Source organism: Tachysurus vachellii, chromosome 1, assembly GCF_030014155.1.
Source record: "Tachysurus vachellii isolate PV-2020 chromosome 1, HZAU_Pvac_v1, whole genome shotgun sequence".
In the NCBI taxonomy this organism is placed as follows: domain Eukaryota; kingdom Metazoa; phylum Chordata; class Actinopteri; order Siluriformes; family Bagridae; genus Tachysurus; species Tachysurus vachellii.
In genome coordinates, this window is record NC_083460.1 from 27,753,255 (window position 1) to 27,773,998 (window position 20,744).

At 38.2% G+C, this 20,744-nt stretch overlaps 1 protein-coding gene across 2 annotated transcripts in view; it reads left to right on the plus strand.

Annotated features, from left to right (window-relative positions):
* Positions 1-19,944, plus strand: part of kcnh1b (potassium voltage-gated channel, subfamily H (eag-related), member 1b) — a 47,350-nt gene extending 27,406 nt beyond the window's left edge. For both annotated transcript variants that reach the window (XM_060881040.1, XM_060881049.1), the window contains exons 10-11: positions 6,746-6,942; positions 14,769-19,944. In XM_060881040.1, the coding sequence (XP_060737023.1) occupies positions 6,746-6,942; positions 14,769-15,638 (1,067 nt within the window). In that variant the 3' untranslated portion in view covers positions 15,639-19,944. The remainder of the gene's footprint in view (positions 1-6,745; positions 6,943-14,768) is intronic.
* Positions 19,945-20,744: the final 800 nt, after the last annotated feature.

A 20,744-nucleotide genomic window follows, 5' to 3' on the forward strand; every position in this document is an offset into this window, starting at 1 on the left:
TTAAACGCACAATAACAAATTGTACAATAATAAGAGGATTCGTAGTATAGTCACTTAACACAATGTATTCAATGACAAACACAATGTGGTGTATTTTTTCTATTCTAGGTACAGTTTGTTGGTCACTTTAGAGAATGAATTCCAGTTCATTTCTTCAGAAATGCCTGGAGGGTTAAAATGAACCAAGTGTCACAATTCCCTCATTTGTAGAAATCAGATTGTTTATTCCTTTTTATCTTTTTAAGATTGTTTATCAGAATTAAAATAAAAGCTGGTTTCATATCTCACATTCCCACAGCTGTACATGTGTATCTGAAGCCAACAGCATTTCAACATAGCTTTTCATTCACATATTCACTCATATCTACATTCTTTTATTCATATATTCCTATTTAGATTTGTTTTTCCACAGCCTTCAACCTGAGTTATACTTTGCAGGAGTTTTTTTTTAAATATTAAATCATACTGTCGTTGCTGAGAACAGATCTTATTTACATAATGCTACCTCTGCTTGTTTTCTCCATGACCTCTTTCATGTGATTATTGTCTTTAAAGCTCCAGCAACACTCCCACTAGCTGCATTTAATTTATCTGATTGAACATGCAAATGATCACTTGTTACTTGGGATTTAGTGAATTGTAGCCTTACTATTCAGGTGTGTTTGTGTACTAATGAGTCTATAAATATTACACAGGAAGAGTGAACATCACATTACCCTACTGTACATTATGCATTTACATTGCATACCACCATGGAAAAGTGATTTTTTTTTTCTTCACTACCTTGAGGTAGGATTATCCATCCATCTATTGATTTTCTGAAGCACTTCACTCCTACACATGGTCATGGGAGCCTAACCCAGGGGACTAAGCAAACGGCGGGGGACCAGACCATCACAGAACGCACACACACATACACACACACACACACACACACACACACACACACACATACTGGAGTACTGGAGAAACTAAAGTACCCAGAGGAAACCGCTGAAAGCACTTGGGAGAACATGCATGCTCTGTGCACACAGGGTGGACGTGCGAATTGAGCCCTCATCCCTGGCAGTGTGAGGTGAACATGCTAGCCACTAAGGGTGGTATTATTATTATTATTATTATTATTATTATTTAAATGCTAAGTGAGTTAAATAATTTACCAACAGGATTTGGTTACCACAAAAAATTGCATAATGTAGGGTCCAGTATAATGTTATGCCAGTTCAAGCTCATTAAGATGATTCATTCAATAGTGGATGTTAGTCTGAAAATATTCTACACTAGTTGAAGCCAATTCTACCATCTGCACAAGACTACACACTTTTATTTTAATGGACCAGTTACATGAAGTTGAGAAGAAATTGCTCCCTCGGGTTTTTGTTGTTCTGTAAGACTAAAAAAAGAATTCATTCACTATGGTATAATGAATTTTGTCATGATCAGTGCTATGTGGAAGAGTGGTTTGGAGCTGCGTGTTGTGCGTCACTGTCCAATCCCATTAGAGATAGTTTAGAATCAAACCATCAGCACATGCCAGCTTAAGGAGGCTTATTTTCAGATGCTGTTGAGGCTGGAGTTGAATTTAGCGGTAAAAGCAAATCTTCTAGACATCACATCCTCCTTGCATGATTAAGCTGCAAGGAACTTCCGTGACGTGCTGAGCGATCTCACATTCAGAATCAATTCTTTCAGCTTTTGTGTAATAGAACAAATGGATTTATTATTTTGCACATATATTTCTCTCATTTATTTACTATGGTTATTAACTATGTGGCCCAAAAAACACTGAAGCGGGAAATTGAATTTGTAGCTCAGAAGCTTTTTTGCTTCACAATTAAATATACTGTAGTGATATCCTGAAACAATTTTTGCTTTAACTTTGGAAAGAAATCGAATACTTTTTGGAATTCATGGTCAACGAGTAAACATTTCTATTCATGACCTCCTGCCTTATCCATTCACATACAGCCTTTCCTCTTATACAGTATTTTGCCCTTGTTCCTTTAGCTCTAATCCTGAAATATGGATTCTTAAATGCATAATGAATTCTTTAAGCGCAGACGAAGTGAATGCAAAGCCTTCAGTTTTCTTCACACTTGACAGGAGTACCCTCAGGAATTCCAGCTAGTAATCACTCACACATAGTTGAATTACTAGATCCATTTGCCATTTAATTAACTCAGTATATGAGGTTAAACTCCTCAGTGGTGCTCTATTAGGAAAAACACCTCCACTTGCTGCAGTATTGAGACTGGACTCAGTTACAGTGAATCTGCATCTGGTGTACAGTTTAATGACTGTAAAGAAGGAATTGACACTGGCCTGCTTTTTTCTGAGATCTTTGCCTCTACATTCTAAGGAGGCTGAGGTCCTTCAACATCTGCAGGACAATGTGACCCTGACCCAGTGCTATCTTTTTGCTGTTGCATGCTGGGGCAGCAGACTGTAGCTGAATGTAGTTGTTGCCAACAGACTGCAAGTAGCTGATGCCAACTCATCCGACTGTAGTGTCAGAAGGAAGGATGCTGTCAAAGCTATTGGGCATCTCAGACAACTGCTCCATGATGTCCTGGACAGATACAGGAATACGTCCAGTCACAGACTCATTCAACCAATCCTTTCTACCTGTGTCCATCAGACTTTTTAAATCCTCTGTATAACAACATGTATAACTGTTGGCATCAGCTACATTCAGCTACAGTCTGCTGCCCCAGCATGCAACAGCAAAAAGATTCTTGTTCTGCTCCTTGGCTTTCAGATGTGCTGTGCAACAATCGAAGAGAGCTAAGATCATCAGAGAGAAAGTGGAAGTAATCACAACTTGATGCAGATCTTGATTCTTACCCTACACTCCTGGCCAAGTTCTCCTCAGATGTGACTTCTGCCAAGACTTCCTTCTACAAGGAAAAGCTTGAAGCTTTGTCTCAAGACCCTTGGAAGCTCCACAACATCATCTCTTCTCTGCTCAACCCCCAGTTCCATCTTCTTCATCCTATCTAACTGCAGAAGACTTTGCTTCTTTCTACCATGAGAAGATTGAGGAAATCTGCAGGACCTTCACTTCTGCCCTGACTGCACTTACATCTCACAGTATGGATTCCCCCACTCCTTCGTTGTCACATTTCTCAACTGTAGCAGCAGAAGAGATTTTACAACTCATGCAATCCTACCTCCTTCCCATTTGATCCACTCCCTTCCACTTTGCTCCAGACCATCTCGCAAGACCTTCTGCCCTTCATCACCACTATCATCAATAGATCCATAGCATCTAGTCAGGTACCAACTACTGTACTTTCAAGAGCGCAAGGGTTATTCCCGTCCTAATGAAACCTGCTCTGGATCCATCAGACATCAGTAACTACAGACCAGTATCACTTCTCTCGTTTCTTTCAAAAATTGTCTATAATCAACTGTCTGTCTATCTCTCACAGAACAACCTCCAAGATCCCAACCAGTCTGGCTTTAAAGCAGCTCATTCCACAGGGACAGCCCTTTTGGATGTCTCTGAGAAACTACATGCTGCTAGATCAGCCAAACTGTCATCCGTTCTTATCCTCCTTGACCTTTCAGCAGCGTTTGATACGGTCAACCACAAGACTCTCTTGTCCACCCTCAGGAATCTTGGGATTTGCGGATCAGCTTGGGAATGGTTCGCTTCCTACCTGGAAGGACGCTCATATCAGGTAACATGGAGGAGGTGACATCTGCTCCAGGCAGACTCTCAACTGGTGTCCCACAGGGCTCAGTACACGGTCCTTTTCTTTTCTCCCTGTATACTCACTCTCTTGGTGAAGTTATTTCCTCACATGGGGTCTCTTACCACTGCTATGCTGATTATACACAACTTATCTTCTCTTTCCCACCCTCAGATACCACAGCTTCTGATCGGATCTCAGCATGTCTGGCAGAAATTTCATCATGGATGAATGCTCATCAGTTAAAGCTCAATCCTAGCAAAACTGAACTGCTGTTCATCCCAGGTGATTCATCCCCAGGTCATGACCTTGCTATATCCTTGCACAACGATCTGATCTCCCCTTCAGCCACAGCTCGCAACCTTGGGGTAACCATGGACAATCAACTGTCCTTTTCCTCTTATGTTGCTAATGTGACTCGCTCATGTCGTTTTCTTCTCTACAACATTAGAAGGATTCGGCCATTTTTGTCCTCACAGGCTGCTCAGGTACTTGTTCAGTCTCTTGTCATTTCTAGACTGGATTACTGCAATTCACTACTGGCAGGTCTACCTATGAACGCGATCCGTCCTCTGCAAATGATCCAAAATGCAGCTGCACGGCTTGTTTTCAACCTGCCTAAGTTCTCGCATACAACCCTTCTGCCAAAATACTGATGCTGGCCTACAAAGCCAAAAACGGACCAGCTCCCTCTTACCTCAAAGCCCTCATCACTTCTCGCACTGCACCCCGCACCCTCCGATCTACCAGCACTGCTCGACTGGTTCCACCATCTCTCAGGGTAAGAGGCAAGTATACTACAAGATTCTTTTCTGTTCTGGCACCAAGGTGGTGGAATGAACTTCCCCTAGGCGTCCGGACAGCTGAGTCACTGGCTATTTTCAAACTGCAGTTGAAGACCCTCTTATTCAGGAAACACTTCAACTAGCACTTCTTTCCCTATTTTTTGCATTTATAAAAAAAAAACAAAAAAAAACAACTTTAAAACGTTTTTCATTGTAACTTTGAACAATGTTTTAAACTCATGGTATCGTAAGTATGTAACCTAGTGAGCCAGCATTAATGTATCCAACGATAGAGATTTAAGCATTTAATCCACGTCGCTCTGGATAAGGGCGTCTGCCAAATGCTGTAAATGTAAATGTAAATGTAATCATATATTTCTGTGCAACATTATACCTTTACCTGTATAATTATTTACATCTTAGTTTTATTTATATATTTTTGTATATATTATCTTAGCATATAGTCTTATTCTTCTTTTTTTTTAACCCTAACCCAATTTCCCCCAAGGGATTATTAAGTATTAAGTAAGTATTTCTGATTCTGATTCTGAATGCGGGACTCTGAATGTGTCCAGACTGTAGTCAGAAAGTGGAACATATCTTTAACTGCTTGAATAGTTTGTTTCCTTTACCATGCCATGTTGTTTTTTTTGTCCTTGCTGTATGAGATATAAACAGATTGAGATTGTGGGTGAAGAAGATAAATGTTGTATGCTGGTAACTGGCAAATGGCACAAATGTTCATTTTTCATGTTCCATGAGCTTGGCTGCATTTAAGCACTTACACTAATGAATGTGTTTTCCCCTATAATGGAACAAATAGCCCTTAGCACAATGGATTCAGCAACTGGATGTCTTTTGTTACTGGGGGCAGCTTCAGATTCTCATTGTCACATGTGCTTCATAGTCTTTTGATGCATTCAATTATAGTCGTACCCCAGCAGTCCTGCTGCCAGCTGCATGTGCACATGAGCCACGGTCACATTTTCATATGCATAGGCTCCAAATCTTAATATTGTGGGGTTGTGGTGGTGTACCTAATTACTGTGTGGACGGTATACAGCGAGATGAGCTCACCAAAGCAAGAAAAGAGATTGTTCATTAAAGACTTGCTGACTCAGTCCTTATTGGCTAAATGCACATATAAGATCTCTTAAAGCACCCTTTAAGGAAAAGGGAATATGTAGTATATGACAGCTTTAATTCCCATTAAAATTGCAGTTTAGACTTGCATACAACTAAAAATATAGTCTTTAACTGTTTAACTTCATGCATGAATAATATGTTAACGGCATTCTAATTGGCGTTCTATTTAATATTCATAATATTAATATTATTTAATTAATACATTATTTAATAAGAGTATTTTCTGTGATGTTTGCATACTTTTGGGACAACATTAAGAGGGCACAAAAATGTCAGTCAATATTATGATATAGATATAAATAATCAAAGCCTAATAATGTACAGATTTTTACCATGTTGAAGAAAAGATACTTAGAGACCTAAAGAGTCTTAAAGACAAGACAGTTTTACTTTCTGGTTTCTTGGTAAGTTAGAAAGCTGCTTGTTTTGTTAAATTAATTTGAGGAAAGAGATAAAAGTGAGGCTGGTGATGGAATGACGTTTTATCTAGCTGTTAAGTGATAATAGGAAATAACTTATTTACAATGTATTATGATTTGTTGTAATGGTTTACCACAGATTAGTGTGGTATCAGAGGAATCTGATAGCACAGTCTGTTGTGTGAAATCCTTATTTATTTCATCCAAAAGCTATAGGGGTACAAACTTTTGCACTTTATAGTACAATCTGAATATATGTTCATTAATATCCATTCAGATTGACTCAGTATATGGTGTGATTTCTTTACTGTTGGCTGTGTTCCTGTTCTGGATGTTTGTACTGTTGCAGCAACATATAAGAAAATTGATGATTTGTAGTTAAAAACAAATGTGATCAGTATATTAGGATTATGCTTCATGTTTGACTTAGCATCATGGTCCAGCACATTTAAGATTAACATTTAATCTCATTTATAAACATTAGCTAGATTTTTTTTAGCCCCACCGGGAACACATTAATTGAACAAATGCTTAGCTGACATTTAGTACACATTCATGTATGTTGTGATCATATTTAATAAGTTAATGCATGAATTTGAATTTCTCTCTCTCTCTCTCTCTCTCTCTCTCTCTCTCTCTCTCTCTCTCTCTCTCTCTCTCTCTCTCGCTCTGTCCCTCCCTCCCTCTCTGGATCTCTTAGGAAAGGGTGATGTGTTTGGAGATGTGTTTTGGAAGGAATCAAACTTAGCGCAGGCCTGCGCCAACGTCCGTGCACTAACCTACTGTGATCTTCATATCATCAAACGTGATGCCTTACAAAAAGTCCTGGAGTTCTACACAGCCTTCTCCAATCACTTCTCACGTAACCTGGTGCTCACCTACAATCTGAGGAAGAGGGTGAGTGAGATCTGTATTGAGAATTGCGTTTCTGACATTGCTTCCCCGTATATTAGCAGTAATCAGAGCCACTTCTCTTCTTTTCTCTGTACTTTCACAATCCAATACATTGCTTACTGGATCCTTGATAGTTTGATCACATGAAACAGTCCCTAAGTGGGTGGTACACTTACTGCTGTGCAGCGTTCTATCATTGTATAAATCATGTAATTGGGCCATTGTTCAGTCCAAAGATGGATGTAGAATTTAATTACCTAATCTGTTGCATAATCTGGCAAAGTACTGAATCAATCACAGCAAAATTCTCAGCATTCATTTATAATATTGATGTGCCATAAGTATTCTCTGGTCAATAGGAACCAGCTCAGCTTATTGGCTTCTCTTACAGGGCTAGATCAGCTGTACCCTGCACAGTCATGTGTCTTATTGGCCACAACTCAATTGAAATTCATTGAATCTCTGACTCTCTCTCTCTCTCTCTCTCTCTCTCTCTCTCTCTCTCTCTCTCTCTCTCTCTCTCTCTCCCTTTTATTTGTGTGTGTATCTCAAAGCTTCTACCAGTTTTAAGATCCATTCATTATCTGGGGAAAGAAGTGTGAAGGACTTTCACACAGTCCACTAGTGAACTATAAAATCTGCTGTAATGCATCTCTCCCTGGGATACTGGGCTTTTGCTGACAATCACTGCATTATTTCAAGCTTCTTCTTTTTTTAAACGAACCTAAAAAAAAGAAACTACTATATTTGTACTGCAGAATTATTGGTACCCTTTAGGAAAATGATCAAAAACTGAATGCCATAGAGTGACTAATATTTCATTTTTATGATAAGAAATAACAAAAAACAATAACCATTAGTCTCTTCTTTAGACTCACGTCTAACAAACGTTCCACCATGTGTAACATTTCAAGGTCCTTTATATTCATAGGTTTGTGCAAGTGTTATGCTGCCTTTAACCTCCAGGAAGAGGCAATCAGGCTTTGAGTAAAAATATTCTGAGACAGGATTCACAAAGCTACTGATATTCACCAATCTTTACCTTAACAAATCAAAAGAATCAGTGACCCATCTCCAGATTTTATGGTGTGCATTGGGTGCTTTTTTCCTTTTTACTTACTTTTACCTTTTTCCGAAGGTTTTTTGAGCTGGTAGTGTTTAATGGTATGTTACCTGTTTATGTATTTTTATATTCGTTCCCTTGCACTGACTTATGCTGGTCAACAAACATCAACCTCTGCCCCATGATAATGGATAATGTATTTCAAATGTGTCATATGTCCCAATGACTAAATCTGAATCTGAATCAATCAATGACTAAAAGTGAATCTGAATCAAAATCTTTACCACATATTTCACTATTTGAGTAAAAACATTACATTGTTGTATGTAATGTTTATTTTATATAATCTGTGCATTCCCTTGAAGGTTGCCAATAATTAATTTTTACTACATAAAATTTACATAAATTTACATTGCATGTTCTCCCCGTGCTTTGGGGGTTATATCTGCTAGTCATGTGTGTAGAATGGTTGGCATCTCTAGATCATCTGTAGTATATTAGTGTATCTGTATGTGTGTGATTGTGATTGTGCCCTATAATGGGTTGGCACCCCACTCAGGTTGTTCCTTGCCATGTGCCCCGAGTCCTCATCATGTGGTTCATAATATAGATGGATAGAATTTACATAAAAGAACATATAATGATCCTCAACTGAAACAGCGTGTTTGTATCTCAAGGGCATTTTCATCTAGCTCTTAATTGCTTTAACAGTTGGTCATCAGTCATATCTCGACAGGCTTTTTAACCTCTAGTGAGATGAACAATCACTGCTCTGATCCATAGTTCTTAAAAGGTACCTTGATTTTTTCTTTGTTGAGAAAAAGGAAAGTTAAAGAAAGATAATCAGACTTTTCCTATCAGTAAACAATGTTGTGTTGCTATCAAAGTAATAATCTTATTGGTTTAGATAGGAAAATCCTCCATAATCCTCTTGAGAGAGATGCAATGACATTATCCTCTGTGCCTTTTAAGAAGATAATCATATTACGTTAGGTATACTTACACCAGAGTCTTACATGTAAAGAGATATGAAGAAAGAAATGATGCATCACCACCATTAACATATATAACACTGCTATATGGACTCAGGTCAGATTTAACATTTTGATTCACAGCAAATTAGGAGGTCAAAGGGTCATATTATTATAGTAATGCACAATTAAACTGACCTTTGAGGCAACGAATGAACACTGATTACAATCCAATTTGTGCCTTTTCAGTTTTTTTAAGCATGATAAAATCTGTCATCAATGCATTGTTTCCTAATTAGTAGATTAACAACTACAGTTTTATAAAATAAAATAAAAATTTCAACATTAGAAAGAATTACATGGTACATCATACATAAGATACGAGTAAGTAAGATGTGGTAACAATCGATTAAGTAAGATGTTGTAGCTCAGTGGTTACGGTGTTGGGCTACTGATCAGAAGGTTGTGAGTTTGTCTTCCAGGGCCAACAAACTGCCCTCCTTAGCCCCTGAGGGCAAGGCTCTCTATCTTCAGTTGCTCATCTGTTTAAATGAGATAAATGTAAGACGGTCTGTATAAGGGCATCTGCCAAATGTTGTAAATGAGTAAGGCCTTCCTTTGCTCTCATAACATGAAATTCTTCATTTCATGCCTTTCACAAGATGTTGGAAACATTCCTTCATGATTTTGGTTCATGTTGACATGATTGCATCATGTATTCCCTGCAGACTTTTCAGGTGCAATTTCATGCTGCGAATCTTGTGTTCTATTACATCCCAAAAGCTTGTGATTCAGATCAGGTGACAGGGAAGAATAAGGAATTTCATGTTCATGAAATTATATTGAGATGACTTTTACTTCATGACATGGTGCATTTTCGTTCTGGAAGTAACCTTTAAAAGATTGTAAACTGTGTTCATGAAGCGATGCACATGGTCAGCACTAATACTCGTTTAGGCTGTTTCATTCAAGCGATAATTGATTGATATGAACTGTCTCTGTGTGTGCCAAGAAAACATTCTTCACACCATTACACCTCCACCAGCCTAGACTGTTGACACAAGTCATGATGGGTCAGTGGATTCGTGCATTTGGCACTAAATTCTGACTTCAGCATCTGTGTGGCTCAGCAGAAATTGAGATTCATCAAACCAGGCTACAGGCCCACTGCACCCTCAGCTTTCTGTTCTTGGATGACAGAAGTGGAACCAGAAATGGTCTTCTGTTGTTGTAGTGCATTTGCCTCAGTGTTTGCCATGTTGTGCTTTCTGAGATGTATATAACCAGTATTGATGCTTTTCCTTCATGGCACCTTCATGGCACCTGAGTTCTGAGTACACTATAGAGACTGTTGTGGTATGAAAATCCCAGCAGACCAGCAGTTATAGAAATACCTGAACCCACCCTTCTCAGACCAACAGCCATGACATGTTCACCATCTTGATGGTTGATGTGAACATTACCTGAAGCGGAATTTAGGTGTTATAACATAACTGATATCAGGAACTAACATATTTCCCCAGATGTTTCATAACATTAAATGCAAAAATAAATATGGATAAAAATATGATGTGTTGCTCTTCAATAAATGTTAAAAAAAGCAATAGTTGTGGTATAAGAGGAAAAAACATGAAAGGTGTTGTTATAGAAAACAGTCAACTTTTGTGTTTTACTTCTTGCTTTACGCACTGGAAGGCTCAAGTCTGAGGTTTATGAGGGGTGTGATGATCAGTTTCTCATTCCTTGTTAACTTTCATCATACACCTCTTATCTCTTTTTCTCTTTCTTTCTTTTCACTGACAAACTTTGCTGTTCTCTTTTTTGTTCTTGTTCTCCGGTTCTCCGCCTCGCTTTCTCCGTTCTTTTTAGGATACTCCTAATCTTTTTCACGTCCATCCTCGCCCACTCTGTCAGGCCGCTTGCTTCTTTATTATCGATCTGTGGTGAAGACTGCAGAGTGTGTGTCAGCGTGTGTGAGTGCTCTAATGTGTTCAGACAGCACAGTGTGAAGTGTGTGACCCTGGCTGTCCTGTACAAAGGCTGAATAATATATAGCTCAGTCTTACTGTGTCCATAACACCTGCTCTCCTTGACTACATCAGCAAGATGCAATTGGTTCAACTGTTAGGAGCCTAAAGATGTGAGGTAAAAACAACAGAAAGTAAACAAACTGACAAAAGTTAGTTGCAGTGACAGACAAATTAATTTGTGTGCTTCTGATTTAATGTCCTGTAATTGTTACATTATATACTGTACATACATATACTCCATGTACAGTATAGCAAAATATTATATAGCCTTATAATTATAGCAATTACACAAGACCTCATCTGCTGATTAGTGTTAGATATAGTAGTGGTAGATATAATGGTGTTTGTACAATGAATTCCATGAATGTGAATTAAACAAATGTGACCCGGGTTCTATTCCTATGCAGTGAACAACTTCTGCCCTTAGGTTAATTGGGTTAAATCTTAGTACTGGTTACAAAACTGGATAAAATGGGAGTGTTGCATCAGTAAGGGCATCCAGCATAAACCCTATTCCAAAGCAAATATGTGGTTCTAATGTTTTCCAAAACATTTCCTTGCTGAAGTTGTGAGAGGAAAGTCAACAGGCAGGTTTCACTGCATGTCATTTTAAAATTCACTTGAATGATACAAGGAATCAAATGTTTTAGGGAAGACTGAAGGTCGGCTGTCACATCAACAGCTGAAAAGTAATTTTGTTTTCTATTATTGTGATGGACTGTTGCCCACAAAAATATGTGCACTGATCCCTGCCTCCAATATGTCTTGTCACAGAGAAAAGCAAAACAAAACAAAGCTAACCTGTGACTGACTCCTCTGAACAGGTTATTATGTAGCCTAATAGAAAAAGCTGATATGTATGTAGTGTCTGTATGTAAAGTAATTATCCCAGGAAATATCGATTCAAACAAATTCTCTTACATAGATCTCTTCCATAAAAAAAATGGAGCTGAAAGAGAGTTTGTAATAGGAGCTCATAATATACAGTCTGGATTATAGCATGTTCTCATAGTGTTAGGAAGATGGTTTTTTGCTGAATGTAATGACACTGAGCTGTAACCTCTTGCTGTCATTTCAGCAGCTTAAAAATGCCGAATGTTCGAGCCAGCTCTCCGCTTGATCATCTTTACATTTGAAGCTGGTGAAATATGAGAGTCCCAGGAAAGAACATAATATCACTAAATGGCAATATAACATAGAAACGCTGCCATGTTCCATTTAAATCCAGTTTAATCTTTAGAGTCTGGATGTACAGCCGAGTGCAAAAATGTGCATGTCGGACAAAACGAAGAAGGCAGTTTATAACAGTTTAAGTATGCTGATCGCAGAGTTGCAAGAAAATGTAATCGTTTCATTTGTGTTTGCACACCCTGGCCATGTATAAGCAGATTTGTTGGTGTTGCACCTGAGTGCAGTGATTGACCTCTGGGATAAGCAAAACATGCCCCAGTCATTCCCTGGACAGGAGCTAATGAATACATGAACTTCATTAACACAAGAGCCCTGCCTCCTCATTCATAAACAGAGCACACCTTTGTAAGGAAGGACAGAGAGACAGAGTCTGATGCAAATGTCCCATTCTCACTTCTAATCATGTGATTTCCAGTGAAACCAATGATCATCATGTGCTTGCTGAAACCCCCCTCATTTTATCCTGAGAGCAAACAGTAAATAGTAAATATTTACAGTAAATATTATATGCTGTAACTTTCTATTTGTCACATTTATGATTCTCCCAATGCGGAACTGCTAGTCAACAAATCTAGAAAGTCTCATATTACACAAACCGGTAATAAGAATGTACCTTCACCTTCAGGTGCTTTTTCATTTTAAAATGTCATATCTGAACAGATAGTTTCTGTTCCTGTTGTGTTTGTTACTTAGCTTGGCCTCACTTTTTAACTAGGCTAGGATATAGCTAAATTAAGAATTTTTTACACAGAGTTCTGGATGCCTGGAGCCTCCTCCTGGCTAGTCAGACTTAAACACTGGAGCATGAACAGTGCACTCCAAATCCCACACAGGAGTTGAGAACAGGAAAGCTTAAATTTATACCTTAGTGCAAATGTATGGACAAAATTAAAGACTAAAAAAAATGTAACTGGTACCAAACAAGATATTTAGTATAGATATTTAGGTTTCACTGAGGTTCCTTCCTTTTCGCAAAAAAAATATAAACAGACAAATTTGTGTCTGATGAGATATTGAGAAGTCTTTCATTAATTTTCTATAATGGAAACTTTGAAACTAAGAGTGCAAGTCAAATCACAATGTACATTAATACACTTGTCCTAATACGTTATTGCGAATGTGGTGGATCAGCAGTTAAGACTTTGAACTACAATATAAGCAGGTAGTGAGTTTAAATACCTGCACAAACAGACTACCATGAGTAGGATTTTGAGAAAGACACATAACTGTCACCTGCTCAACTGTATGTTGCTTTGGATAAAAGTTAAAAGTGTCTAACAGTTGATGTGGCTTTGTGAGGCTGGTGAGGGAATAACTCACTTACTGTAAGTGCACCTTTTCAGTCTAAGAGCTTAAGAGGTCCATCATAACTATGAGAAAGTCCATAATGATTTGCTTTGAAGCAGACACACACACACACACCCACACACACATATACACATATATATATACATGTATATATATATATATATATATATATCTGTGTGTGTGTGTGTGTGTGTGTGTGTGTGTGTGTCTATAAGATAACAGTCAGTACCTAGTTAGCAAACACCTTCTAGATCATGTCTAAGACCATGACTTCCACATCATTTACTATGCACTGCTGTTTTGTTTGATGGCTCATTAATGGTTTAGACTTGCATAAGAACACAGTCAATACTGGACATGTGCACTGATAACATGATGTTCATTTAAAATGAATCACAGCCACACATGTATTAGAATGAGCTTGATGATGCTGTTGCTATTTGGATTTAAAGCCGCAAAAATGCTGAAAATATTTCAAGAACTAACAATTCTTAACTGATCCAAAATAAGCTATACAGTATGTTCAAATTTAAATGTCCGTTGCAGCAATTCAGATTCTTCATTCATGAAATAAACTGGCTTGCTTAGTCAGTTTATCAAAGGTGCAGTTAACTCTGTCGTTCATCATTCATTCATTCATTCACTTGTGAACATTACCGTTAATTCTGAACTGATATTTTGAGTTTTGTTCAGTTTTAGTGAAAAAGTAATGAATGTCATGTTATAGGAAGATTTCATGACATGTAATAGTCAAGAAGAGTGATGTGTCCAGATACAAAGCAGATATTTTAGCAACCCAAAGTTATTTCTTAATTATTTTCTAATAACAGCTCATACTGGTGTAAAAGATTCATTTATTCAACTTTAGTTTTCATATTTGTTCTGGTCATGGTCACAGTGGGCTCTTGTGAACTTCAGGAACAAGGTGGATGGCATCCTGGATGAGGCACAATTCCATTGCAGTACAAACACAAACACACATAACGGTACATTCAAAGACACATTCACACCTAATTCCAATGTAGCACAGTTATTTTTTATTTTTTTTGAGAATCCAGAGGGAACCAATTCAGACGCATGAAGAACAGGCACAGAAATTCCACCCAGTGCATAACCTGAAAGCAGGGGTTACCGTATGGATCTGTAAGGTGTCAGTGCTCCCTGCTGCACCAATGCCCCATCCATCTGCCATTTAAATTGTGCATGTGACTGTAAACTTAGGACAATGTTTTGCTGAACTTTTCCTGTTTTAATCCTGTCCTACAGATAGTCTTCCGCAAGATCAGTGATGTAAAGCGTGAGGAAGAGGAGATGCGGAAAAGGAAGGATGAAGCCCCTCTCAACCTTCCACCAGATCATCCTGTGCGGCGTCTTTTCCAGCGTTTCCGTCAACAGAAGGAGGCACGGATGGCAGCAGAGCGAGCTGATCAGGGTGAATTGGACTTAGAGAAAGGTTCTGTTCTGATGGAGAAAACTATGGTCCATGAAACCAATGCTACAACCAGTATCGTCACGGTGACAGAGAGCCCTGCCACACCTGACGTCCCTTCCCCCTCAGATTCTTCAGATCCTGCTCAAAGGACCCAAAACCGAGCTAAACTTCACGCTTCTGTAGTTCACGGTGTCAACCAAACAGGAAGTAAATCCACTGAACCTACCAAAGCCAAAGCTTGGGGTAGATTTAAGGAAGCCACAGGGAAGGCAGATCTTTCCTGGAGTGCCGTTTCCAAAGCTGAGTCCATGGAGACCCTTCCAGACAGGACTAAACTGCAAGAAGAGCTGTCACTAAAGAAGACAGACTCGTGCGACAGCGGCATCACAAAGAGCGATCTGCGACTGGATGTCGGTGAAGGAAGCGCCCGAACCCCTCAGGAACGGAGCCCCATGCATGCTGAGGGGAGGCGAGCTTTCTATCCCATTCCTGAACACAACCTGCAGGCCTCTTTGCTAGAGCTAAAGCAGGACCTGAGAGCCGACATCCACTACATGAGCAACCGCATGGCAGTCCTGGAGGCACAACTAGCAGAGATGCTGCAACTTCTCAAAGAAAGGAAGACTTCAGGATGCTCACACCTGTACGAAATATCACGACCTGGGACTCCAGATTCAGACAAGGAAAACGACATGTTCTCGTAAACAGCCGTTATGTGAATAAGGTGTGATGGTCACAGACACTTTATCTGTGCATTTAGAGATACTGTATGATCCATGGGGTGAGTGCTGAAATGGTTCAATTTTAGCATTTCACTAGAGGTTTTCTTCATAGTGGATGTATGGAAGGCCATGCTAACTATTTACTGAGATGTGGCCTTCATTTGTGGGTCTACAAGACTATTCATCCATACATTGTAAAACAACTGTTAACCTTTGGTTACAATATGAATTTTTTTTTCTGCTTTAAAAAACTTTTAAGGATGATGCAAGATATCATTAATTCCATCGTCTCTGTTTTTCAGCTTCATGCATTTCTCTGTCAGTTGGACCTACTCGGTTAAAAAGGCAATATTAATAATTAAGAATAATAAAATATATATATTTTCACATGTATTACACTCAGCAGGTAAACGATGTAGCAGTGAAAAGAATTTCTCAGTTACAGAAATGAATGTCATTCATTGTCAAATGGTTAATGCATGGCAGATTTTCTTTAATAGAAAGCAACAAAACAACATGATTTCAGGGTATGTAGCTGGTACCGTCTTGTGACCTGTCAATCCTCCAAAACTAAGACATACAGTACAAATGTGGTTTCTTTAGATTTTTGTTTGTATGACAACATATAAACAAAAAGGAGTAGCATCATATATTGATCAAAAGTTCCAAAATGTTGAAAATTTTTTACAACACACATTTAATAGGCCCATCTAAAAATATAATTGAATGTGTTTTCATCATTGTAAACATAACAAATATCTGAGATGCACTAATAAAGAAATTATTAAATTGAATTGATTAATGAAAATAACTAATAAGGCGTATAAGCAATATGGTGATTATATTCTTGCTAATAAGCATGCTCTGGTGGTAACAGAAATGAAACTATGCATGGATGAGGCTTAGCTTAGTCACAATAAATACGCATGTGATTTGTAATTATGCACTCAAGTCTTTTTTAACATGCTAACACATTCATCCTGCTTTCTGTTACCCCCTTGCTTGACCTCCCCCTACCCTCAACGACACCCTCCCACAAACTTTCAGGGCGCCTGTGTGTTTTTTACAGTATATCTTTTTTGTTTGTTTTCATGTAACTTTGCAAAGGCTTTTTTTCTGTTATCAAAATCAGTTATACTGTATTTGTATATGGATTGCTAGTGCTTTTGAAAAATTGCTAATTTTGCACTTAAAGTCTATCTAAAGCAGTTTTATATAATAATTAATATGAACACAAGATGATCAAGTGTATTTATCAGTGTGTGGATTTTTTTAAGTGCTATGGATTGAGGTACCTTTTGAATTGTTCGTTTTAAATGTATCATTTGCCAGAATATGTGGCTCACTGCAAAGCACACCACAGTGTTCTTGGTTCTATCATCCTAGCCCTGCGTTCCAATACAACGCTTAATATCCCTTTACAGTACATGAAAGATGATGTAGCAGCTTCCAACAGGACAATTTGGAAGCAAGAAAGCGATTAAAATACAGTAAATGTCAGGACTCCCTTTTTTTTGGATAAGAATTCCATGATAGGGTGAAAAGCAATCGCACCAATGGGAAAAAATCCATTAAATACAATATTGCTTTTTAATAGAAAAGCAAAACCCTTGGCACATTTCTCCTGAATCACATGATATCGTGAATGAAATCGCCATCAGCAAGGGAAGATGCTTTTACTCAATCACATTGGTGAAAATATATTTATAGTAAACACACAACACTGCTGCTTTATGTTGGCCTACATGCAGAAAACGTTACATACTAAAAAACAACACCTGCACTACATTGTTCTCATGTCACTTGACTTCGCATTAATTGAATGCAACTCCTTGTTGCGTCACATTTTTTCCATCAGTGTATGGAAGTGGTGCTGCACTGAAATGCAGTCATTTATGATATGCAGGCATGAGCATGATATGAGCAGGACAATGAAATGCATTTCTTCCAACTATGTATAGAAAGTTATATTAACTAATTAACTTGCTAAATTAGCTGGCAAAGTAATGCAATGTGAGGTATCAGGTGGAAACCATGAAAAACACAACATCAATGTTAACTAAATTAAATATTATACAACCATTAACACTCATGCATTTTTTAATCATTTAAGGCCAAATTTATTAAGAGATACATATTATAGCCAAACACTAAGTTTAGTAGGTGTGCTGAGTGACCAAGACCGTAACTGTAAATGACCACAAACTCACCTTGCCATATTAACACGTGTCTGCTGCATTCTAAACTCTTTTTAGCATGTTTTTTTTTTTCTTTTTGTTAGAGAATAAACATTCATTCATTCATTCATTTTCTACCGCTTATCTCCGAACTACCTCGGGTCACGGGGAGCCTGTGCCTATCTCAGGCGTCATTGGGCATCAAGGCAGAATACACCCTGGACGGAGTGCCAACCCATCGCAGGGCACACACACACACTCATTCACTCACGCAATCACACACTAGGGACAATTTTTCCAGAGATGCCAATCAACCTACCATGCATGTCTTTGGACCGGGGGAGGAAACCGGAGTACCTGGAGGAAACCCCCGAGGCACAGGGAGAACATGCAAACTCCACACACACAAGGTGGAGGCGGGAATCGAACCCCGACCCTGGAGGTGTGAGGCGAACGTGCTAACCACTAAGCCACCATGCCCCCCCGAGAATAAACATATAAATCTAATATATTTATCACAGCATTTGTTATTAGGATTTTAGGTCTGAGCAAGCTGAACATCTGGAAAAAAAATAAGAGGAGTTGTAAAACCATTTATGAACTGTGCAGCAGTGGAAACTTCATGTCTGATTACATGAATCTCAGCTGCAGTACACTGGATCGGTCCTGAAAGCAAGAAAGGGAACCGTGCCCAAGAGCACCGTTTGTTTTAGGGCTCCAAATTGGATTGGGCTTTCTCCAATAAATGTATAATAATGTGACCTGGCAGACAATATCTTCACTACAGGCTTTTACTGATCATTGTCAGTTACTCTCTGTTAGGAAATAACAGCAGCTTTTGATAGGCGTTAAATAGTGTGTTCAGTCAAAATGTCATTATTCGATCCTGTTAAAAAAACTTGCTAAAAGAGGTTTGTTACAATATAAATTTCTACTCAGAGATTCCTGTAAATGTACATGCAATGAGGCAAAAGTACATAACAGTATATAAAAATTGAACACAGCTTGCAACAGTGCAAAACGTTAGTTGTTATACTGTTACAGTCCAATAAAACTCTGTCCTTAATGTTTTTGTCATTTTAAAACGGATTGCATCATTCAGTCTTTTCAAGAAGTCTACAGCTATCTAAAGTTTTACTGAAGCTGCCAAGACATCATAAAGTATTTAAACAGCCTTTAATGGAGATGGAAATGGAGGAGGAAGCCTGCACGGGAGTGTTAAGTAGTGCTGGAACGTAGGGCTCGTCACATGACTGTTTACATGATCGTCAGTGGGGTAAATTGCAGAACCGTGCTGTACGTACACTCTTCGAGCTCGTAGGCTTGTCCTGGTGACTAAACCTTTTCTTTTCAGTGAGACTTCAAACAGAATCTAGGGGCATTAAGTATCCAAAGAACCCTCAGTGAACAATGTTAAGACTGCTATTGAGATCCACTGTTTGAAAAAGCAGTGATTAAGAATGTGAAAAGTCAATATGTATTAGTTTGATGAAAGAAATCTTGAAAAATATTTTAATATATCGGTATGTTTCAGGAAATGTTTGTAGCAAAGAGTAAAATATCCATTTGTATTTTTCACAGCAGAATTATTAAACTGTAAATTTACAGTGTTGTAGTCATTATAGACTGTAAATGGATCTAGGAAATATGCCAGATTGTCAGATAATGAGCCCAAAGACAGCTGAGTTGCACTTTGGTGTGTTTTCCAAATGCATTTTATGAGTTGCCATTTCACCAAACGAAACTGAAGCATCATCTTATGTATAAACGAATACAGCACATACATTTTACAGTTTCAAGAGCATTTTTACAGAGAAATGGAAAAGGAATGATATTTTTCTCTTGCTGCTTAATCACTGCTTCATTCAGCAAACTCTTTATTCAGAGATATAAATAAAGAGCTGACTTATCTTGAGTTCTTGCGTCTCATTTTGTCATTCTCACATAATCCTTTTGTAAAAAAAAAAAAAATGTCTATAACCTGTCTATAAATGTATAAACCAAAAGCACAAGGATGCAAATTGTTCATGCAAAATGTAAAATGCTCAAATGAACGATTTTGTATTTTGGAATTATCTGAATATTTGTTCATTAAAGGAGTAACATATCAATCCTGTATTCATTCTGGAAACAAATCAGTTCACATGAAGTGCATGAAGATAGCAATGAGACAACACATTAGAAATGACATGTCACAGCCTGAAGTCAAGTCCAGTCAAAAGTCAAGTCAAGAAGCTTTTATTGTCATTTCGACCATAACATTTTGATGCAGCACATAGTGAAATAAAACAATGTCTCCAGGACCCTGGTGCTCCATAAAGACACAGAGACATGACAAATACACAGATACAAAGCTAAAAAGTGTTACTAACCTATTAACATAAAGTGCATGTGTGCAAACACTGTTAGTGTAATGAGACCGTGTAGACAGATCATACAATACACCACAAGGCAGAAACATAAAATAGACCTTTTTGTTGTTAAATATTGATATCAACTCAAGCAGTTAAGGCTCTGTGTTGTTGATTGGAGGATCAGGGTTCACATCCCAGCCCTGCCAAGTTGGCACTGTTAGGCCCTTGAGCAAGGCCCTTAACCCCTTCCTTCTCCAGGGGCTCTGTATCATGGCTGACCCTGTGTTCTGACCCCAACCTCCAAAGTTTTGATATGTGAAGAAAGAATTTCACTGTGCTGTAAAATGTGACAAAATAAAGGCTTCTATTTTAATACATCTTTTTGAATTTGCTGTTACTATGGAAACAATAATGCATAAGAATGAGAATATTAATATAAACCTATAATTTAGTTCACAGCCAGAGCTACCAAAGGAGTCATGTTGTTATAGAATCAACTCTGTTTGATTTGAGCATCGAATAGTACTGTGGTATAAATGATCAGAGTTAAACCTGAA